This window comes from Haplochromis burtoni, unplaced genomic scaffold (assembly GCF_018398535.1).
Source record: "Haplochromis burtoni strain Fernald_Lab_line unplaced genomic scaffold, NCSU_Asbu1 Contig_109, whole genome shotgun sequence".
NCBI classification, from domain to species: domain Eukaryota; kingdom Metazoa; phylum Chordata; class Actinopteri; order Cichliformes; family Cichlidae; genus Haplochromis; species Haplochromis burtoni.
This window is the reverse complement of record NW_024582470.1, coordinates 151,279-175,360: the sequence shown is the minus strand read 5'-3', so window position 1 is coordinate 175,360 and position 24,082 is coordinate 151,279. Positions and strand designations below refer to the sequence as shown.

At 40.4% G+C, this 24,082-nt stretch overlaps 1 protein-coding gene across 9 annotated transcripts in view; it reads right to left on the bottom strand.

Moving 5' to 3' along the window:
- The window catches only part of fryb (furry homolog b (Drosophila)), a 54,030-nt gene that overhangs the window by 27,241 nt on the left and 2,707 nt on the right, over positions 1-24,082 (bottom strand). For 4 of the 9 annotated variants that reach the window (XM_014335431.2, XM_014335433.2, XM_014335432.2 and 1 more), the window contains exons 1-10: positions 17,865-23,231; positions 5,873-6,066; positions 4,452-4,505; positions 4,191-4,330; positions 3,715-3,805; positions 3,477-3,556; positions 3,267-3,347; positions 1,692-1,860; positions 1,284-1,376; positions 959-1,057 (exon numbers count right to left, since the gene is read on the bottom strand). In XM_014335431.2, coding sequence (XP_014190917.1) covers positions 959-1,057; positions 1,284-1,376; positions 1,692-1,860; positions 3,267-3,347; positions 3,477-3,556; positions 3,715-3,805; positions 4,191-4,330; positions 4,452-4,505; positions 5,873-6,066; positions 17,865-18,111 — 1,248 coding nt within the window. In that variant the 5' untranslated portion in view covers positions 18,112-23,231. The other 5 variants (XM_014335434.2, XM_014335436.2, XM_014335440.2 and 2 more) reach the window with 5 other exon arrangements.

The window sequence follows — 24,082 nt, the reverse complement described above, 5'->3', positions numbered from 1 at the left end:
TTTCATGTCCAGCAGGCTCAGACCTGACATCTCCTCTATACAGTCATTCTTAAAGGTTATGTAAGTCAGAATACAGATCATTCTTTAAAACAAATTCTTTGCTAATGATCAGCGCGGGTCGAGAGAGGCGTCGCGACTGGTTTTGGAACCTCTAACCTTGAGAAGCGCACCTGTCACTGCTTATCAAAGTGAGCACTCTTCATCTGATTCTCGCCCATTTCTTTCTTTCACTCAGACACCCAGAATGCAAATGAATAACAATTATGGAAAAGCACCACATTGCTATCATTCCTGTCATGTTTGTCAATTATGATCTCCCTGACATAGCAGATGACTGCTTGTTAGTGTGCATGCCTCTGTGTAATTCACTTGGAAAAACTGAACCCCCCCCCCAAACAAGAACTTTTGTTTGGAGAGAGGTGTGTCAGGTCTTGGCTGCATATGGGTGGCTTGGAGTATGCAGAGAATCTGCAAAAATAATGCAGCACAGCGGCCTGATGGCATGTCTTGTTATCAAATGTGCCCGTCAAATAACCGCAGGACACATCCCAAAGGTGGGGCTACATCTTAGAGAATGCACCACCTCAGCGAGCGTTGTCGTGCATCTAAGAAATTTCTGAGAAGTTGTGTCTATATTTTAAGGAAGTTATAGCACTGAAAATCACATACAGTTCAGTAACCTTGTAATCAAAGCCTAGCCTTAGTGCACTGTTTTAATGAGTCAGATGAACTGCTGATTTCCCTGCCTACCTCCATGCTGTAGGCAAACACTGTCCATCTGGCGCAGCTTCAAAAAATAGCCAGTGCGCTGTACACTACACTCTTATCTCGTTCCCACGAAGAGATAAAAGCTCACATGTTGGGAGAGTTACAGTAAGTGCTTTCACCAACTGCTAGTAATGGAGAGGAAATGAAGAGAGATTACCAGTGGTGAAACCGAATACGGGGAAAAAGTTACCAGAGAGTGTTTCTTCCTAGAGGACAGGTCCAGTGTGGTGTCGTACAAACTTTCGACAAAATTTCGTAGACACGGCACGTTCACCTCATTCTTCACGGTCTGGAGGAGGAGAGATAATGCAGAAGTTATGTCGATATACATTGGATTTCATTTTTCCCCCCACCAGAACAATTTCTGTTAACCTGATCGAGACAAACGGAGCATTATATACTGATGATCCTAAGACATCAGACTTATCATATAAATGGAGAGCAGTAATTTCAATCTGGGCCTGTCCTAATGTCTACTCTTTTTTGTTCTGAGGAGTAAGATTAAATGCACTTACAGCAGCTACAGGTACGAGTATTTCCACAAAGAGTCCAGCTAATGAGTGCTTAATGTCTTTATCTTTCACTTCCAGGAAATACTGTGCACACTCCTGCAGACAGAGAGAAGGAAAGAAAGAAAGAGAGAGAAAGTGATAAAAAAAATCTTTGTATATGTCCATTGCTTTGTTTTGCAATGGATCATGGGAATTCTTGCAACTACGACTCACATCAGAGGCGTGAAAAACAAGGCAATTAACCCAGATTACTTTGTAGAACTTGGTTAGAAAGCCATATGATGACACTTAAGAGCTTCCAGGTACAAATATTCCAACCAAAAAAAACAAAAAAATCTACATCATTCCTTTAAGCTTTCTAAATACAGCCCACTTTGGCAAGGAAGCTATTACAGTAGTAGCTCAGTCTACCTGCATGAACTGGAAGGAAGCTTCAAAGTCTTCCACTGGGTACATTTTGATGCGGAAAAACTTGAGTCCCATGATGAGGCTGATGGTGGACTGGATGACGTACGGGCTCTGCTCTTTCTGCCTCAGCTCCTTGAGCTCGGAGATGAACTTCTTCCTCACTGCTGGGAACCTGCCGAGGAAATGGTGACCAGATATGAGCAAGTCTCGTGAGTTTTAGTAAATACCATTATATCTATGTCTAAGTGGGGGGGGTTACATTTGAAGAATAACTAAAACAAAGCATCAAGAGTCTTCTAATCTCTGTTCATTTGCATAGATTGAGCACATTTAGTCTGCCCCCCCCGCCCTTTTAAAAACACATGCACATGGGTATATGCTTTTTTGCATATGTACCAACCAGCCAGATAGATTCTACCAACAGTACAACAGTGCTCCACAAGCCTATATTTAGAAAGGCGCTGGAGGGGCAATGTGCAGGGAATATGTACGTGTGTTACTGCAGCAGTTTAGTAAGTGAAATAGTTATTAGCCTTGTTCTACGTGCAGAGAGTTTAAATAAAGCACATATAAACACTGTTATCATTAACTAAACTGAAAAGAGTGTGTACTCAAATTTGTCATAGTCCTGTGTGTGCAGAATGCAGTGCAAATAAATAACAGAAAGGTGATTCAGACTGCTACTTGATTAGTGTAAGAACACAAGACAGTTTTTCTCCCTTTGCTCAATTAGATCTCATACTTGGTCGATAACTTTGTTCCATTAAGTTTGTGGATTTTTGGGGTTATTATCTTTGTGTGTGTGTGTGTTTGTGTGTGACAGTTTGTGAGCTGCCATGTGTAACTGTATTACATAGTAATAACTCAGTAAAATTAGATTTTTTATTTCTTTTTTTATCCTTCATCGCACATGACATTACGTGACACAGTTGGAGGACCCTTATCATTACCCTTATGCACACAAACACACATTCAGACTTGAGGAACACAGCTATTACTACACTATGTTCTTTACTTGTGCTGAAGTCGGAGAGACGGCATTTGTAATCTCTGATTTCACTGAAAATTGGGTCAAAAAGAGGGCAGATAGCAACTGTTGCCACATATTAAATTTTTAACCCAGACAAACAGGCCCACAGCTGTAACACGACCTGGATTCTACTTCAAATTAAAGACAAAAAATACTTTTTTTTCTCTCTGTTGTATTTCTACTCTATGACCACACATCCTTAGTCAGCAGTTTTTAAAGACTGACGAGACAAGCTGGACTTTCTTTTTATTGTGAGTTCCACAACCCCACTCACTGTAGACATCTGGGAAAACAATAACACTGTGAAATATTAAGATTTCTCGTACCCACTTCAGCTGTTACATTTTGAAAACACTGGCCTCAATATCAAGTACTCGCTTTCAGTTTTCATTGAGCTTTGGCTCTGTACATGTTGGGTCTTCAGGGAGATTTATTTCTGAATAAAAAAGTACTGGCAACAGGTACAATTACATGAGAGACACAAACATTTATTGCGTGCAGCTACACAAATATGCATACAGTGTAAGCAGTAATTAATTCAACAATACCTCGACTGAGCAACGACTCCCACTACTTCAGCATAGAGGTCAGCTACTATGTGCATGTTGCCTGTGTTAGGCCCCAGATACCTAAAAATTAAACATTAACATGAATATTATCAATCAAGTGCACTAGTTAGTTTTTACGAATTTGAAAACTAAAATGCATTTAATGCATTCTATTGTATCAATATAATTTTTATAGGTCGTCTGTCTTACCCTTCCTTGTATTTGAAGTGCTTGAAGGCCAGGTTAACGACTTCTTGGATGAGTCCATCCAAAAGAGGATGGAGGGGGATCTGCAGTAAAATGTAATTTTATTACATTTACTTTGTCACTTAAACACATACGAGCTATTCTGGAAGGACAATAATAATATGCATTATTATCAGTGCTTCTCCTTTAAACATTTAAAAGACATTATGCCAAACAGATCAGACTGCAAAATGTGCCCCACCTGCTTTAAAACTTCAATAAGCACCAGTGAAAAGATGAAATCTATCGCCAGATCCCTCCGCTCCAATAAGTAGTCCTTCTGTTGCTCATCACTGAGAAAGACAGACATAAGACGATATTAGTACACTTACAATAACGGTGTCTGTTCTGTTAGGCCCAGGTGCACAGAGCTGTGAAGGTCACTTTTGACTGCGCTATGTAATGCATTAATGTTGCCGGGTCTTCAAAGTTGTCATATTTTGGTTTCTACCTCAAATTCTATGTCTATGTTATATTAATGAGTAAGCGCGACATTCACACCTATGTTTGGACAATGACTGACCATCACTCTAATCATCCTCATCTAAATTTCAGGCTGGTTTGGGAATATTTGAGCCTACATTGCTTGAAATAAATCATTTTAAAAGGAAGGTATTTCACGATCCAGTTCATGTGTTCATGTGCACAAACAGCTCCAATATTTTAATCTTCTCTCACTTTTTTGACTTGGTGTTGGCCCGGGGTCGATATTCATGGGATTCGTCCTCCAGGCCATTTTGCCTCTTGTACCAGTCGAACAGAGTCTTCAGGATGGATGGCAGGCAGTACTCAGCAAGAGAACTCATAGAGTTAATCAGCTGGACATGACAGGAAGAAGAGACGGAGCCAAGAGACAAAGAGAAAGGATGGCAAAAAGGTTAGTCCTGTTCAAAATATGTGACAGTGTGTATAGTATGTGTCCACATGAGACACACACACCTGGTCAAACTGTGGGTCTTCTCCTCTCTGCAGAGATTTGTTTAGTGGCTTCTCCTGCCAGATAAGAACAGACAGAGGTGGAAAACACTCATGTAAATATTTTGCTTTGAATTTCAAGGAAAAGAAATTCAGTTCAGTTTCCTGACAGAACAAAATGGTCATTGTGTCCAAAAAGAGAGCGAGTGAGACTCATAAATCACTAGGTCAGAAGGTCAAAGCTAATAGTCGCATTTATTAAATGTAACAAAAAGTGAAGAAGTTTACTTTGTCAAACAGACAAAAAAGTGAGATGAGAGGTTCAATATTCTGGCTCAGACATATTAGAGTTACTTTGTTGTTCAAAAAACTGGAAACACAGTGCGTTTCATTGTGAACCATAAACTGAAAATGATCATATAGAGACAAGCAAAGGTGTAAACATGCACAGTTCAAGTACACTAACAGGTACATGTAAGCCTGTACTATTTAGGACTGCCTGCTTTTTCAAATGATAACAGTACAGAGGAAAAAAACCTTGGGTTAAATGTGTATTTGATCGCTGACTCTGGAGTGTGCGTGGGTTTCCAAGGTAAAATACAATCCACTAAACACAGCGATAAAGAGAAGGCATTCCCTGATTTACTGCTTTGTCCATTTATTGCTTGGCTGGAATTTTTTTTTTTTTTTTTTTGCCTTTCCCATTTGTTTTTTTAGCCGTCAGAATTGATGCCTGAACGCCAACAAAAATACCCAACGGATTTACTTTGCCAAATGGATCGTCACGGCTTTGTCGTTTTGTTCCATTTGATCGACCTTTGTTGTTATTATTTATTTTATTTTATTTTATTTTCAGTTGTTACAGACAGGACAGACATGGCTGGGGGATAGGAAAGGGAGAAATAAAGATGAAGGAACAGAAAAACAGAGGGGAAGAGGGACAGTGAGAGAGGACACTTAAAAAGAAAAAAAAAATCTCCCGGATCACCTGTTGAGAGAAAAAAAAAAAAACAAAAGAAAAAAGAACAAGCAAAAAACGAGAGCAACATAATAAACACAGCACCATCGCATTAATCTAACAGTGAATAACAATAAATACTAAATATTGAATGTTGTTGTGCAGCACGCAAGACCGACAGCACACAATGTGCTTTAAGGTAGCAGCCAAGAAAGGTGTAGTTTGTGTCTGTGAACACCTGTGTGTACACCTGTGTGGATCACTGCGCTTCAATTCAAAAGGATTTTCTGGACAGTTAAAAAAGGTTGGAAACTGTGGATTGCATAAAAATGTCGAGCCAATATACACTGTCATCCAAAGTTCCGATGACTAACATAATGAAATAAGATGGCCAAAATGCGTGTTTATGATGCTGTAACACAGACAGAAGTGGACTAAGCGTCATGGAGAGAAAAAAAAAAGAACGAATCGAAGCTCGGTCACTCACCAGTGGTTCAGCCATGATGATACGGATCTTGCGTTCAGAGAGCAAGGTGAAGTTGGCAAATAAGCTTTTTAGGACAAACTCGCCCGGCTTGCTCTCTGGGTCCACGTTGACAGGCGCCATGACGACGGGGCCCTTCCTCTCACCCAAGGGACCGCTGGCTGGTGGGATGGATGGCTTCAGCCCCACTGGAGAAGCTGATGACATATAAGACCGGCCAGTTAGTCTGAAGTACTCTGACTCTGTGGGTCACCCCTGAGTTACAGTAAATACTTCTGTGCCCCCAGCGTGCACACATTTTTTATCAGCGTTACTGCTAACTGGAGCATATTTAATGCTAAAGGTTTTTGAACTACAGATCTCATCATTTTTGGGCCTTCAGCCTGTTTTTGCTTTCTGAACCATGACAAACAGCGCTGAATATGCATTAGAAGTTCATATTTGCAATGCTCTCATGGTTGATGATTCTCACTTGTAGAGTCACGAGGAATGGGGTAGTGTAAAAATCATCTTCTTGAGCATAAATTGTATTCAAACTAATAAAAACCACATCTGTGTGTTCAAATTTCGACTGAGTTATGGCTCGGCGATGGACACCGATTCTGGCAATCCTTACACGATCCTCCCTGCTTTGCATTCACGCAGCTGAGTGCTATCTCCTGTGGTAATAAATCTCATACTTGGATAAATAAACAGAATGAAACATTTGCAGGTTTGATTCCCAGAATATGCCGGAGGAAAAAAAAACGTGTAAAGTACTTCCCCAACCCCCCAAACAAAACAAAGCAATAATTACCACAACATTTCCCAGATGTGTCTAGTGTGCTTGCATTAAGAACGATGCCAGATCAAACTGATCTTTCATGACCATGTGACCTGACCTCACAGGAAAGGTGAGATGTAAATACTAACTCATGGACATGACAGGCCCCTTGAGTTAAACCTGAGCACTCAGGCTTTGCAAACAGGTGTTCATATGAATGCGCAAGCCTTTACGCTTACCAAGGCCCTTGATGAAGCTGATCACACTAGCCCTGCTCCATTTCGTTGGCACCTCCATGGTGCAGACAGCCTTACAAGGACACAGTGGGTGAAATGGGAAAAAAAACAAAAACGGTGGGATTTTACAGGCTGTGAAATACAGCAGCCATGATTAAAAACAAAAGCAATTCATTGCAAGAGGTTAAAGTCACAGAGGACGTTTGTCTACTCCACCATTGTCAAAAATGCTACAGAAGTCCCTTTGATGTAAAGCTTTGGCACCCGGTCGGTTTAACCAAAGCTAAAAGTGTAAATCTCCATCCTTACGAAAATGAACGACAGAAAAAGCGAAACACACGAGCCTGAGGTCAAAAAGAAAACTGTCATGACAGCAGCACTACAGCTCTATCCCACATTCAGTCCAAATCAAACAGGGTGATGAGCTGCAGCCACACACTGGAGGAGCCATAGCCAGAGCAAATCCGCCCAAGTGAAGATGCCTCGATGCTTCAGAGCCAAGAGAGCTCCAGTTAAAAGTTGAAGAGGAGGTGCAGAAGTGTCTTCTTAAAATAAAAGTAGACAACCAACAACCATTTATTCTGTCATAAAGGGCAATCTACCAACAGGGATCAAAAAACCTTTCCAGTGTCCTGCTCCAGGAGAGGTTTGAGTAGATTAGAGGCTGCGTAGGGCCTCGTGCTCGAGAGCTATATGAGCCTACAGGTCAGCTATCAGTTTCTACTTTTGCTTCTGCTCCGCCTCCGCCCTGCCAACACTGCTCTGCACAACAATTCCTGTGACCTTGAATTCTTTGAAGCCCTTTGGAAAGAAGTATTGAAATTAAGTGCTTCTTTGAAAATGGTTAAGGGCTGTCCTTAAGTAGCCAATAGCAGTTAAGTAAAGTCTGCCCTTTGTGGAGATCTGACCAGAAGAGTTAGGCTGGAATTTCAACACTGCTCCGAGAGCGAGCCGAGGGGCGGAGGGAGGTGCTATATATAGACTGCTGGCGGTCACTCTCTTACATACCCACCACTCCCACTGACCCCTACTCATACACAATTGCAGACACATGAGCACAAAGACATAATACACAGAAACACACACACACTCACACACAATAGAAGGTGGTCTCAAACTGAGATAATCTATTACAACTGCTCAGTGAAACACAGTGGTGTACGAGCTTGTGTTTGAGAGTCGAAAGTCGTGGCGGCCCAGGAAAGCTGCGGTGGAGCACTTCCTGTGATCATCTGTAGTCCATTTGTATAACTCAGCAATGAAGGGAGTAATTCAGCAGAATTCTACCATGTCCAGTCAATACAAGCCTGCCTTGGTTTAATTACATTTACAATACATTTCAAATTTTAATTGAGAAAAATGTATTTAAAAATGTGCGAGCAAGAACGAGACAAAGGACGAAAGGGACTGAAATGGCAAAGAGACGAAGAGGAAGAGGAATAAAAAGCAGAATTGACAATAACAACACTGTTTTTCCTTGAGCCACAATTCCACTGAAGGAAATTCCACTGCCGTTTTGATGCTGGATGGAGACAGCAACACATTTTAAAACCCTGACTTGGACTGCGGGTATCAAGTCTTAAAAATAATCAGCAGATTATCTGATAAAAATAGACCAAGTGGAGAGAATTTACATCTGGTGTTTACCTCCAACCATCATGTCATACTAGCAGACAAGCACCCTGGCGGGATGAGTCATGAATAACACGCATTATGAGACAGGGTGACTGCATACACATCTTGATGCATCAACAATGCAGCTGTCACACAGAAATCCTAATATGGACGTTTAAATTAAGGTTAGCATTTAATACCTTTACGTTTTTCTGGGCTTGTGAAAAGACATATCAGTTGTGCACATGCTTGCACAGTCTGAGGGCAGTTTAATATGGACTGTGATGAATCACTTGTAAAAGCACAGACAACAACACAAACACACACTGACTCAACTCACCAAGACCAAGAAGAGCTAAACCTGTATGCTGGTACCTGATAGATAAAGGTATTCTGGAGTTTTTATTGTGTTATTCTTGGTCATTTTTGAACTAACCCTTAGTTGTGTAGTTATGAGAGGTTTAAATTTGAATGAATATCAACAGCAGTGCAAATCTTAGCCACTGTAATCCAAAATACTGCCGTGTTGTTGTGAACAGGTGAAAGAATTTAGAAATGTTTTTAAGGATGTAATTTTAAAAAAGGATTAAAACTAAAGCCGAAGTAGTTGACATTACGCATGAATATTTCAAAGCGATGGCAGGAGATGATGAGGTCAGCTATTTGTCTAGTGATTTCACTCCACAGCAACTTAAAAGTTAAAACACCAACCTAAGTTGGAGCTAAAAGCCTGATTCTTGGCTTTTAAGTCTGATTGCTATCGATATCATGACCTTGAGCCAAACAAAACCAACATGTCTGCGTCTGGTCTACAGCTGTGACAAGTGAGGAAACACGTCTGTTTCTGCAGTGATTTCATTTTTTATTACATCACCAATAGCTCAAGGGGAACCATCGACACGGCCCATGAAATTCCTCCTTAACCACTGCACCGACGTAACCCCTGCTGTCAGTAACCTTCAAAGCACACCTGACACATGAGCTGTGCGAAAGGCAAGAAATTCTCATGGAATCTAGAGACTTCTCAAAGAGGCACACATAAACAAACTGAAGACTGCCACAAGAAGTGATCAGCCAGTACAGGAAAATCACTGCAGCACAACAACAACAAAGCCTTATTGCTTATTTTTGCATTCTCTACAAGGTAAACTACAGGCTGCACGCAGATGAGTCCAAATGGGGCGATAATACAGCGATGTCTTCTGACTACTGTAATGTCTCAGATTTGTAAAGTACAGTATGTCCCAGTGAAAACAGTCGAGAGAGATGCTGCCGGTGACGGACTGCCTCACAGCGACCTACAGTGGCTTTACCTTCTGTTTTGTAAACAGATATTTTGAGTCTTCTGGACCGCACATAATAATATCACATGTAAACGGACAGCTTTGTTTTGTTTTTATTTATTGACAAATTCTGATTGACTTTAGAATTTCTGTACCAGGCTCAAAGTCAAATAGTGACACTTTTTTTTCTCTTAAGTAATGTTATGTATAGAAAACTGCTGAGAAGCCAGATTTACCCTCATTCTCTGGAGCTCTTGCTCAACTACTTGTCTTCCATTATTACGTTACGTAATATTGCCAAATGTTGACAGTGTCGATCACATTGTGTGCCGTCCGTTTGTCCCTGAACTCCAAACGTAAACACAAATAAGCATAGTCTGCACACTGCAGGATCCATTAATGATGAGTTGAGGGCAGACTGTATCACACATTTGTTGGGCACAGCAGCAAGCAACAACAACAGTGATCTGTTAGCTGTACTCACTGCCTCCAAAGGACTTCAGCAGAGACTTGAGGCTGATGTCAAAGAAGCCCGAATCCTGCTGGCTGGTCGCCATGGCTGCAGAGGCTATGTCGCCACGGTGACAGACAGCAGAGCGGGGACAGGACGGCAGGATGAGGCGTTGCAGACGGAGCAAGTAAGAGAAAGAGGAGAGCGCTCCGACAGGAATAAGGCTCGGAGAAAGGGGGAGAAGGATGCGGGTGGGCAGCGAGCGATGCGGATGTTGCGGCTGTCTACTGCTGAGTGTGTGCGTTTGTTTGCGTGTGTGCACGAGGAAGAGTGTGTGTATGCCAGAGAGAAAGAGAAATAGTGTCTCTCAGGCTTGCCTGAGCTCTGTGTTGCTATCTTGCTGGCTAACACCCCCCATCCCCTCTCTGTTTTGCTCTCTCAGGACAGTGATACACAGATGTTGGTAGACGCAAGCAGCCAATCCTCTTAGAGGGAAGACAGAGAAAGAGTGCGGGGGGGAGGGGGGCACACACGCACACACGCACACACACACACACACACCAGCTAGTGCTACATAGAGGGTATGCTGAAAATAGAGGGCGATAAACTGGGAAGGTGAAAACTAGTGAGTGAGTGACAATGAAATGGCAGTTTTCATACCGCTGTAGCTATAATGGAGCAGACTAACAGCACTAATGTTTCTATTGTTTTCCTGCTCTGTTTCATATTGTGCTGAGTGAGCATGCCGTCAGCCTGCACTGACCAATAAGAGCCAAGAGTAGCAGTGATAGGCAGGCTGAACCAACAAATTGCCAGAAACAACTGGTCAGTGCAGCACCACCTAAGGTATCACACACAGATTTTAACTGGCTTCTTACTTTGTGTGGTGTGGAGCATGCTAGATTTTATATAAATATGGATGGAGATCAGCTGGGGATGAAAAAAATCTCCTTCAGCAACTATTATGTATCCAGAAGGGGCCAGACAGCCAATATATTAATTCAGCGTTCCTACAGAACAGACTGTAAATCATTCCCAACACCAAAAGTCAATAAAAATATTTTAGCAGCTGATTTCTGTACTTAAACCCCCCAGAACATTTATTATAGCTCTATTATGTAGAAAAAAAACCCCACTTTTTTTTTCTTCAATCTTTTCACTCAAATATTAAGTTAATTTTGAAAAGGGTTTTAAAACAATATTCCCATTCTAAAATGCCATGTCACAATCTCATTGGCAAGGAATCTTAAGTCCTTTGATTATTGATTTTCCATAAATACAAGTGAAAAGCAGCAATTTTAGTCAGTTTGTTCACAGTCTTCAAACGTTCGACCAGATACATTTGGAAATATTTGGAAACCTTTTCAGAGTAACTGTGCACAAATTCCAACATGTATCCAAGAAAATACCAACAAAGAAAAAAGGATTACGCCGCCTCTCCTTCCTGGTGTGGCCAGCCAATTTCCCCAGATGGCGCCTTATTCATTCAAAGGGCATTAGAGGAAAGAAGGAAAGGAAAGGAGAACTACAACCTACCAAAGATAATTAAACACCTTGAAGAAGAGACGCTTCAACTCCAGGAGAAGTGAACACAAATAGAAGCACAAAATAGACACCTTGAAGAAAGACAACAACGCCAGCCTGACATAAACATTATTAATGAGGGCTGGGGAATAATGTTTGGTCAAGCACGAGAGCAGATTGCGTTCCTGATTAAAGAGAACAAGAAAAAGAGCGCCGAAGTAAAAGAGATATCTGCCCAGCTTCAAGACAGGAATGCTACTATTGAGGTGATGCAGTGGGATCTCCGAGACATGGGCCAAAAAAAATCAGGAGCGCCAAGCAAAACTTGATTAAGCGCTGGAAAAATTTAAAGAAATCCTCCAAGAAAAGGAGGAAGAAGACAAAAAGCAGAGAGAAATGCAGTGCAAACTCAAAGGCATGGAGGAACAATACCAAATGCTCAAGGTAAAGCTTGATGAAACAGAATTCAAAAATAAAATGCTTCTTCAGGTAGAAGAGGAACAGAAAGAACAACAGAAACAAGAAAAACTTATTCTCCAGGACCTTGAGAGGAAAAATGTACAAATGCAAGAATTTTGTAATGAAATGAAGGAAAAATCAACTGAACTGGAAGGAGAAAATGAAAAAGTGGAAAAGCTATGCTCGGAGATGCAGCGTAGTATCAGTGGAATTGCAAGAAATAATCAGAGTTCATTAATGGGATCTTGTTGAACTTCAACAACTTGAGGCGCCAGAACAGTGAAATGCAGGCGGAAAAGCAACAACAAGAGAAAATACAAGAAGACCTGCAGCATACGCTTAAAGAAATCCAGAGAAGAAATGAGCACTTAGAACACCTGCACAACAACGCACAAGAGAGAAATAGAGACATGCTTAAGGCAAATCTAACACAGGAGGCATCAGCTAAAGAACTGAAAGAAAAGCTTGGAGAAACACAAGCAACATTAGAAGGAGTGAAGCAAAGATGCCAGAAACTGGAGAAGCAAAATGCAGAAACAATTGATGAGTTGACGGCCCTCATCCTGGCCCTCCCGACCCTGTGTTCTCAAATGAACACAGGGTAGAGAGATGATAATAAAATGATAACAATAAACACAATTGGCTACATTTTACATGTGTCAGATCAATGTCTTCATTTAAGAATAATTCATCTTAAGTATAAAAACAAGAAATGGGCAATAGTGTGTTTTTGTGTATAGTATGCATACTTTTCTTGTTGTATCCAAATCCCAGAAGGAAGAAGAAGACAAAAAATAAACAAAAATAAAACTAAAATATATTTCTCTTTCTTTAAATGGATATTTTTAACACCATTCAATACATGTGCAAGTTACATCGGGTGCAGACATTCATGTTCCCTCCATGATTCATCATCATCATTGTCACTAGTTGGCTTGCAGTGATTTTTTTATTCATTAAATCAAGCAAAAGAGTTATTTTTTAACCTTTTTGTTACACCATTCAGATGAATAGAGTTTTTTTTTTTTAATGAAATGTGTTGTTGTTGTCAGCCAGCCTAGACATTGACACTGATAATGAAGTCTGACTTATTCCTGACTTATCAGCTGGTACAACTGCTTCACACCTCTGGCAGAATTGAAATGATTCATGTGGCACATGGGAAATTAACCTGTCAATAATTTAGATGCAATGTTCATGCTTTACAAATTTGATCACGTAATTAACAGCGCGACATCTGAGTGAATGTTTTTGTGATCATTTCAGGTGCCTTGGTGCTGCTGGATATCATTTCCAGACGATAAATATTTAATGTGGCGAATGTGAGCTTGATTCTTTGTTTTTTTTTGCAAACGAGGTATCTCTGCTGTCTTGAGTGTGTAGTGAGAAGATACAGAGTCATGGTGTGAAAAGTCAAATCGAAGCAAAGAGTTGGCTCCCTTTGCTTATCACAGCTTAAGAGATTTTAATCTGCTTTGCTTGATGAAGCATCCCTTACCTCAGCAGTGCAGCTGATATTTAATTTTGTCTTCCTTTAAGTAGATACACAGGCCAATACCAACACACTGTATGTCAGGACTCTGCTAGCATCTCATAATAACCTGCCACATCTCATAGCTTTAGTTCAACTTCTAACTGAGTCTTTAGTGTACCTAAGTACAAACTAAATTCTTTCTACCTTAAAAAGCCTTTGAAAATGTCTGCCTAAGCACAAAGTTGTGGCAGTGATGTTACGGTTGGCTGAAAAAGCTTGGAAGTACAAGTGGATAATTAGGGTCATTGTGCAATTCCCTGGATGAACAGCGGAAGTGCCACAGGACATGTGAGCGGCCGAGGGAGGGAGAGCAAAAAAATGTGAGTGAGAGGAAGAGTAAAGAGTGTATAGGATACAGTATTATGCAAAGCTTGGCAGCTCACAGGAGAGCTGCCAAGCATGGATGGCCTGGTTCATATTAACAGACAATTACAGTTTAATCCCACAGGAGGAGAAATATATCAAAGAAGCACTGAAAGCCTATTCCTGTCTGCAACGTCTGTTGTCCCATCACGGTGCTGGGCCTGACAGAATAAGCAAATCACAATTTTGTCTGTTAACCTGCATACAAGCCAATCAAGCCCAACTGACAATCATTAGATATGAAGCAATTTTCAAAATGTTCTCCTGAAACTTTCAAAACATCCTGTGTATAACAACCACTTGACTTCTGGTGCACCAAGTGCTGTACTGATGAGATGACAGCTAAATATTTAAAAGTCTGCACTCTTATCTTACTCATCCAGTCTTGCTCATGAGACTGCATGAAAATGTTTGCATGTTTGCTTGTTGACCCACATTAGGTTAAACAGTTACATGTGCCGGCTGGTGGTGGTGGTGGGGCTATATATGGGAAATTTGAATTGTTATGTACTGCCGTTTGACTCTTTCTGCTCTGACTGATGTAAATGAAGCCTGCAGAGTGTTCGCCGGAGCACAGCGCAGATGCACAATAGGACAATCAATAAAATTTCAGGACTTACAACGGGGAAAGGGGGCATATTTCCCATTGGGTTACAATGACACACATATGGAGCCTATAAGAAAGAGAGAGAGAAAAAAATCATGGACATAGAGATGAACACACCCCTATGGAGCGGCTGAGATTCCTCACATTCTGAGCAGGGGCCCGGGCATGCCAGCTGTTGGAATGTGACTCCTTTACTCACACAGGCAAACACACATGAACACACACACATATATATACAGGGTACTTATACATGTGAAGCGTAAATTAAGATTTCATTTATACTTGGTCTACAAGTATAATGGGTCACCAATTCATTTTTATTGTATTTATACGTCTGTTTATAAGGCTAACATAATAACCTGACCTTTTGTGGTGCAATGAATGAGTGATACAATCAATAAGCATGAGGCTGCTCAGCATCAGATAATGCAAACCTGTTGTTCTGAAAATGTGGCAGTTATAAGATGGTTATAAAACAATACATTAGCGAGGAGGTGTGAGGACGTTATCCACATCAAGGTATGCTACCTTGGATGCTAGCTAGGTATGCAAGCCTCGGAAACATCGAGCCACTGCACACTTCTACAAAGCTTAGCCCAAAAGACTCCACTGCTAATGATGGTTGCTAACTAGGGGGCCACTCCATCTAAACAATCAAAGGTGGAGCTTAAATCATGTGCAGTGTGTAAACCAGCAACGCTAAACAGACTATCTGCAAGATAAGTAGCTGAGTCATCTCCATTAATGCTACTCATTCTAAATCAAAACCGTTTACAGGCTTCAGATTGAACTAATGCTATCAACAGAATGTGAAGAAACAACACCACCCTTTCAGCTTTTGAAAGTACGAAGGGGCCTTTTGTGGAAAACCATTCTGTATCATGAGATGGTGGAGCATGTCAATGTATCCCCAACCCTGCCCTGAGTAGAAGAGAAGAAGAAAATCATGTGTGGAGTTACATATATTCTAGTCAGACAGCAAACAGTGGCTAATGAGAGACAGAAGCCAAGCTCAGAAGTGATAAGAGAAGGGAAGCAAACAAGAGTAAACTCCAGAACAGCTTTCACTGCTGGGGCTTTTATTTTTTTATTGTTTTGCTTTTAAAGTAAAGGAATAAATGATGATGATGATGATCTGACGTCACCTCTTCTAGACTGGAAAGATCAGAGCTGTTCATGCCAATATTTGCCATGTGTCAACTATCTAATATGACAGTGAAAATGTTTCAACCAGAAAAGTTGTTATCTGAGTGGCTGTCACAGGGAGGGTGGAGACAGTCTTACACTACATGAATATAACACTTCCCACTTGCTGAGTGGCACAGAATGGGTACAGAGGTGTAAATAGCTGCCCTCCACATCAGCACAAACACAGAGAGTGATGCAGAAAGAGGCGATTTCTCACTTTCAGCATGAGGAGAAAGTTTATAACAGGCACAGAGTCACAGTCATAGTTAACCATGTGATCGTCACCGTACCTCAAAACTGAATCACTTTTTAAAAAACTTTTTTAGTATCACACTAATTTGCCAACTTTTGAGATAAATCAAGTATTTATTGTTTCTCTTAAATTAAAATTAACAGTTGTGACTTTAACAATTTACAATAACAATAGAGGGAGCGAATGGTATGTCCTTTAAACAACATCTTTGAATCAAAGACACACACTTGAAATGTAATCCCAGTGAGATTACACAATTTCATCAGTCAAACAGAGACTGTTTGATACATTGTGTCTAGCACAGACAGACATCGTTTCACTGGAGCATTATCATTCACGACCTAATGATGGAGATGTTGGAGCTGTGGATGTTTAATATTACATTTCAATCAAGGAATGAACTTCTAGCATAAATGTCTATTCATCTGTGATTGTATTACTCATTTCAGCTTCATAAATCAAATTGACACAATCACAAAAACCATAGTAAACAAGTCAACATGTGTCAGACATCTGTTAATGTGATGTGTTTTTGTCATGCTAACCGAACCAGCATAACACAGCACATGAGCACACTCTCACGCATAAACACAGATTGCAAATAAATTGCTTCAAACGACCACAGAGAGGCTGTTTGAGGCTCGGGGCTCACACAGTAGTGTGTCCTTGACACAGCTGGGTCAGATAACTCTAGTGAGAACACATTTGTGTACCATCAAAGACTAACACATGTACATTATCTCAGCAGCAGAGGCTTCTATAATCTTACATTTCACCGCATTTCTTTGACATTTGCACTCTACAAGCTCATTTATTGAGAAGTCTCAATAAAGGCATGTTTGTGCAGGTGCTGCTTTGTTGCACAGACACTACCTCACACCAAAATTCCCCCTTTTCACTCTTCAACATGCACCTATGTTTCCATCTTTTTTCAAGTCCAATCAGAGACACAAAATAAGCATTCTGCTTTTCTTATCCTAAAGTGCCTTCAATTGGATCTTCCTTCAAATGCCATTCAGTATTACTTGACTTAATAAATCTAAAAACTGATACATTATTACAAAATTTAAACAATACTCTGATCCGAAGTGTACCTGTAAAGACTCCCTAAAATGTTGGAAGTGTATAGACATACAATTCACAGAGTTTAAGGTAAGCTGAGAGAGAACAAGTGGTTTGAGGAAAACAACAATCCTGAGGCCAGAAATGGCATGCCTCTTTCTGGATTCATGATCAGTGGAGTAACCTTGTGGTATTTTCTAAAGACACAGAGGGTATCAGTTTTCACAGGGTCTTCAAAACCCACAACAAATACACCTGTCGAGTCTAGTTTCCAAGTGACAACAAAGACGAGCTTTGCAGTGGTGTACATAAAGAGGCAGACGGGGTCTAAACAGGTAGCAGAAGATCTGAGTTATTTAAAATCTCAAAGCGGCTAAAAACCGCACACACCCACATTCCAGCTGGCGAGCGGAGGATCATTTTTTCAGCTGGATGTTCGACCTGTCTTTCTGCCATTTCCACCCTTAAAGTTAACTCCTCAGGTCATGACAAATAAGCAATCACATTCAAACTTCCTGGGAATATTACAAAACATGTATCTCATTGCCCCCTCTCTGTGTTGACTCATCTTGTGTTCATTCACATTTGTGCTCTTCAGAAGAAGAAAACAAAAAAAACCCCAAAACACACAAAATCTGTAGAGCCAGTCTCCACATACCTCTATTAATGATCCCTCTTCTCTTTCTGGACCTCAACTGGATCTTTGAAAACCTCCCTGTGAAGTCACTGGGATCAAACTTATCCACTGACAGAGAGGCAATACGGTCCAGAACGATCTCATCCTGGCCTTCACTTTGGTTCACCCCGTGATCCTGATGTTGGTTCAGACAGTGGCCATTGCAATGATCTGAAGCACTGCTTTCAGCCCCAAGGCTGGTGGTGCTTTTGACATCTTCTAGAGACATGTCTCCCCTATTTGCTCATTAGCCAGTCTCCACAGGAGCTCACCGACACCTCGTAGAATATTGTCAAAATGTAGCCCTCCTCAGAGGAAGAAAGACAACTTTACATTGTTCCACAGAAGACTCAAAATAAAATAAAAAAAATCCTTGTCCCAGAGGAAGGAAAAATACTTAAAAAGGCCCTTCAGTCCATTTTCACTCTTCACCTTTTTCCCCACATTTTGGTATCCAGTTTCCTTTCAGGGTTTATTCTCTTTATGTTGTGTTCATTCAATCCCGAGACAGTGAGCTCATCGCTTTGTTGTTACACAGTTCTCCTGAGAGTTCAGGTCTTCCTCTCGAGGCTTTCTCACAGTTGTTTAAGATTTTGAAAACATTTTTTTTTAAAAAAATCTTATTTTATTTGAAAGCAGATTTTCTATAAAACCTTTCTTCTCTTTGCGTGCCCCACTTCAACTCTCACCTGCTCTCAGAGCGTTTCTCCTTCTGTCTTTTTCAGCCCTCTGAGGCACAGCTGTGTTTCTTCACTCTCAGGTGGTGAAAAAAGGGGAGGGAGCCAATTCCAAGAACGCAGCTTGATTGGGTGGTTTGTTAAATCTGGGTGGTTCTTTTACCCCTCCACTCCCTCGCATTTTCTTCCTCTCTTTTTCCTCTCTCCTACTCACCTTCCCTCACAGAGGCATTTTTGGCAATGAGAAAAATGATTTCTTTCTTGCGTCCTCTCTCACACACCTGCTTCCTGACTCTTGTTTCATCCTTTTTTCCCTCTCGCGTAGCAGTAGACCATTAAAGAATGGCATCTGTTTACTGCTTTGGATAGCCGGAACACTGCGTGTTGGTGTGTCAGATACCCTGCGCTCACTGGTCGAAGCTGTTTAGCCAGTTACAGTAACCTCAATTGTTAATGGTGTAGGATTCCTGAGGACAGACACACCCATTAACAAAGCTTGGAGGGGTGGGGGGTAGGGTGTTTGGGTGGGTGAAAACACAAACAGGAAGCACAGTAGCCTAAAATTATGTTTGAAACAATCAGCTGCTGATTAGTACACACATTTCAGAGACAACTGTGGGGTGTGATTGTCATGTGGTTTTAAATCTGTCAAATAAAGCCTGGCAAATGCATATTTATGTACACTCATGAAAAAAAAGAAAACAATGACAGCTATACACGGAAGTGTTACAACATTATGATATAAGTAGGCTACTGTTACTGTTGAAGGTAAAACTTCCTTGATCTAATTCTGGAAAGGGACCAGGAATTACGCCAAATGTCAAAACGCAAATGACATCCCAGCCCCTTATCCAAAAACAAATCTCACAGGGAATACACTGCACTGTTTTAGTTTAACCCTAATTATGTGGTTCTTTAATGCTAATCCTTTAATCCTAACTCACATTACTAAAAGTCTTCCTCAATATGTAAATGGAAATTTTTAAAGTCAAAGCCTCGCAAATAATGTGCAGGGTCTTTTTTCAAAACCCTTACACTACATGAATTATTCAAGTAAATATTCTTTATTAAAAAAGTGTAATCTTTCTTTACTCCTCACTCAATCTTCTCTCTGCAGGTAAGGTGGTAAACATCTCTTGGGAGCTCCATATCCTCCGGTGACTTCCTGCTGTGTATGCCATCGTCATGACATCAGCTTCACTTGGTGAATCATCCCGGGATTTTGCGCATGTAGGTGTGAAAACAAAACTTTCACGCCCTCCATGTAAAGACTGCAACACAGGTTTAATTAGGATGATTAAAACTCTCTCTTATGGGAAAACACTAAACCCACTTTACACATTAAACACTGTTTGCAGGTTCAGTGGAGTGGGAAAACGCATTGTGAAAAATGCTGGATAAAGCGAGATGGTGTTGTGCAGAGGGTGATGCTTTTTATTCACAGGAAGTGATGTCTTTGTTGAAAATGAAAAAATATATACGTAAGGCATGTGGCTTTAGAAAGAAGTGACGTTACCACAACTCTGTAGCCCTCTTCTCATCCCTGCTTCAGGCCGTCTGCTTGAAGCTACACCGGCCACTGGCTGCTAACAGGAAATGAGAATTTTCCTTCCTTGAATTTTGTAATCTGTCTTTCTTGAATCTCCACAATCACCACAAACAAAGGAGACTTCAAATGCCATCAAGGTCAAAGGTCAAATAAATACATCACACAAGCTAGTGTCTGGAGACAAAACAAAGAGCAAGGAAATAGTTAACGGCTGGCAAACAGGCACAGTGAGGCTCGGTGCCAAAGTCAGTTAGAGAGGCGTGCCGTCCCCTAAGGCAGTACAACAGCCAACTATTAAAAACAGACTCATTCACTCTTCCTCACATGAACACACACATGCACAAACAGGAGACTTTTATTCTGTATTTAATCTTTAATTCTGACCAACCAATCAAAGAAACCCCACAGATAAAAGTATCTGTCTTTTCTGCATTTTCATTTTATCTGCATTAAGATATGTATTAGAAACAACCTGACCTGACTATTAGTATAATATTAGTTTTTTTGTCATAATTTCTGAGTTACTTAACAGCCTGCACACAAATCAGCCTGAATATGAATTATGAGATAAGCACCAGCTTCTGCCCGCAGTACAGACATGCTTTGGTGTTATGGGACAACCAAATAGACCCAAAGAGACACACACACACAAACCACAGGGTCATAGGCTAAAATAAACAGCTGCCATTCCTTAACTGTGATTCCTCCCCTGAGCGTCCCTCTGTTTTTGTTCAGTTTTATGTAGACTGTGCAGCTTTTCAACTTTAGTTATCAGCCACAACACTGCCAACAAAGAAAGAAATGTGTCCCTGCAAGTCAGAGGTGAAAGTTGAGCTGAGAAGACAAAGCGGAGCCATCCAGTCTCACATTCAACATTCAGTCTGAAATGTAGAAACTACTTCCTCCCACACAGTCTAAGTCAAAGGAGACTGTGCCACAACCATTTTTTGTGGGATCTTTTATTTTAAAAATCAAAAATTGCATTTTTGCTGCTTTTTCCATGTGTTCACATCCTAGATTAACAAGATTCATAGAATTAATTATTAATCTGAGAATGATGGTCATTTTAAACCCAATTTTTTCACCTTTTTCTGCTTTGTACCTCTTAGTTTAACCTCAGCAGCCCAAAGCAACCCCCTTGTATTTCTTCTCTGATCATCCCTCCACCTACTATTTAAATTGCACCATCTGGGACCTCTGTGACAGGGGACTTTTATCTCTCTTGTCAGTCAAATACGTTGTCTTGTTAGCAGTTTCCCAGACTCCCCCGTACACTCAGCAAGCCGGTCGAACAAGAGAAGATAAACAAGTTTACTCCTGGTCCTAAGCAAAAAATCAAGACTAATTCAGTTCACAGTTAATGACACCCGCGCCTCACCACAAGCATCAGTCCAGATCACAGGGGACATTTGCTCCCGCAAGAGCGTATGACTGAGTGCATATTTTGAGTTAACACTTATAATAAAGGAGAGTGATTTTACTTTGTGGCTAAATCAAGCACCAAATACCTTTCAGTCTTACTAAATCATTATCATCATTGATGTGTGTGACAATAAAAAAAATGCAGGTTAGCAAATTGTTTTTGTTTAAGTAAAAGTTACATGCAAGAATCCTACATTCAAATTTTCCTTGTGAACAGTACAAAGGAATTAGCATTGAATTAAAAGTAAGGGAATCCTTCATGATGTCACTAAATGTTAGAATTGGCTGGTTGGTGTGTGCTGAACAAAGCTGATTAAGTACAACACCTACTTTATACATGCATGCCTTCATAAAACTGGTTTAAACAGGCAAAGTAACTGACATGTTTATATTTACCGCATGTTTGGGCAGGGTTTAAGCTGAGAGTGACTTCTCAGAGTGAAAATGAAACTTTCACTTTTAGCGGCTGCATTTTCCGCATGCTTTCAAAACTACTTTGATTTTTGTTTTATAGTGTAAAGTATGAACACCACATTGTACACTGCGTACAAGGTTGTACGCAAAAGAATTGCATTCCATAAAGGTGTGTAATTATTTTTAGCCAGTGCTGGGGAAGAATAGAAGGCTTGATTATCAGACTAATAATTCATTTTTGTTGACTTAAACTCAAACATCAAACAGATTCAATTGATTAAAACAGCCTATACAAGTGAAAAGATGTGTCACGAGTTTAAAATTGATCACGTTTAAAAGTTTGCAATGCACCACTACAATTACTGTACTGTCTGCCACCCTATTGTGATATTTTGCCTCAGGTTCTCTGCAGGTCTTTGAAAATACCTTTTTCAATCACTTTCAGTCCGGTCCTTGTCTCTGACCATTTTCAGAGGATTGTCTTTCAATTGTTAAGCAACTTAACACTAATCTAAGAACCATTCAACCATAACATAAGACAGCCTGTCACAAAAAACAAAAAAATAAAACAAAACATAATATGACCCCATTTCTTTAGTTGAATCAATGAAAATTACCGACATGAAGGCAGATGTGAAGGAGCTATTATCTCAAAATGTGTCATATCTTACAAAAAGAAGTGGCGGTATATAAAAATGTATTAATAGCAGATGAACAGTATCTGAAAGTCATGTCTTTAAGGAATAGAAAACAAGCCAGATCCAGACAGGACCTGAGAGATGCATCTGGCCTTTCAGTTGACCCATCTACTGTTTGCTGTGGTCTCATCAGAAATGATCTCAGTGGAAGGGAAACAGGGAGAAATAGCCAAGGTATGTCAAACTGCACAAGAACTTGACTAACTAAAAATCAAAAACAGATCTTAACTACTTGGTTTGAACCAAGAGATCAGGAGAGCGGTACAACAGTCTACAGGTATCAGTAAAACATAGTGGAGTCTTCTTTTTTTAGCGTGACAATGATTTCAAACACACTTCTAATGCAGTAAAGGCATACCTGGAGAGAAAAACACACAAAGCAACACTATCAGCCATGGATTCGTCTTTCTACAGAGTCCAGACCTCAACATTACTGAAGCAGTGTGGGATCTTGGCAGAGAGCAGAATAAAAGGCAGCAACATCCAAAGAAGAGCTTTGAATGTCCTTCAAGAAGCCCCAAGAACTATTCCTGAAGACTACTTAGAGATATAACAAGACAGCTTGTCAAAGAGATTTCAGGCTGTGTTGAATAATAAAGGTGGTCACACCAAATATTGACTTTCAAGCTTGTTAGAAGTGTAAAAACTCTGTTTTTGCATTATATAATGTATTTGCATTATTTTTGCATGCTTCAACAAATCACTGCACCTATTTTTCATTTTCCCGATAAAATATAAAGAAATGAGGGGTGACTCAGCACTTTTTTCTCAGTATTGTAGCTGTATTGTCCACATTGGTAGTTTAACAACTGATTATCTTCCATCTTTATTTTTCTCCTGCCATTATCATGCCCAAACACCGGCTCTACAATGGTGCCCTCTTGAGCCCATTACAGAAACAAAAGCTCTGCTTACCAATAGCGTTTCTTTCTGAGGAGGTCAGGTTTGTTAGTTTGTATGTTGACAAGATTGTTTTAAACACAATTAGCTTTGCCTGCAGCTCAGAAAAGATAAAAGCAAGGACTGATGGCTTGATTTTAAAAACAAAATGAGACATCAAAACATCAATTACAAAAAAATGCATCACGGCATTACATCACACTAGCCATTGAAGTGTACATGTAAACAGACACACACACACACACACACATACACACAGCAATATGTCTTTCCATATAGAGCTGTGTTATATAACAGTATCTCTGGAGTCTCCAATGTGCGGGCTAATGCATAATCAAACAGCCTCAGAGCTCCATTAAATCTACAGGCGTGAAACAACGCTCCCTCAACAATTTCCTAAAATCTTAAAACAAACACACACACACACACACACACACACACACACACACACACACACACACACACACACACACAAAACAAACAACCTATAAAGGAGAGATTAAAAAAAACAAAACACACACAAGCAAATTCAATTAATTC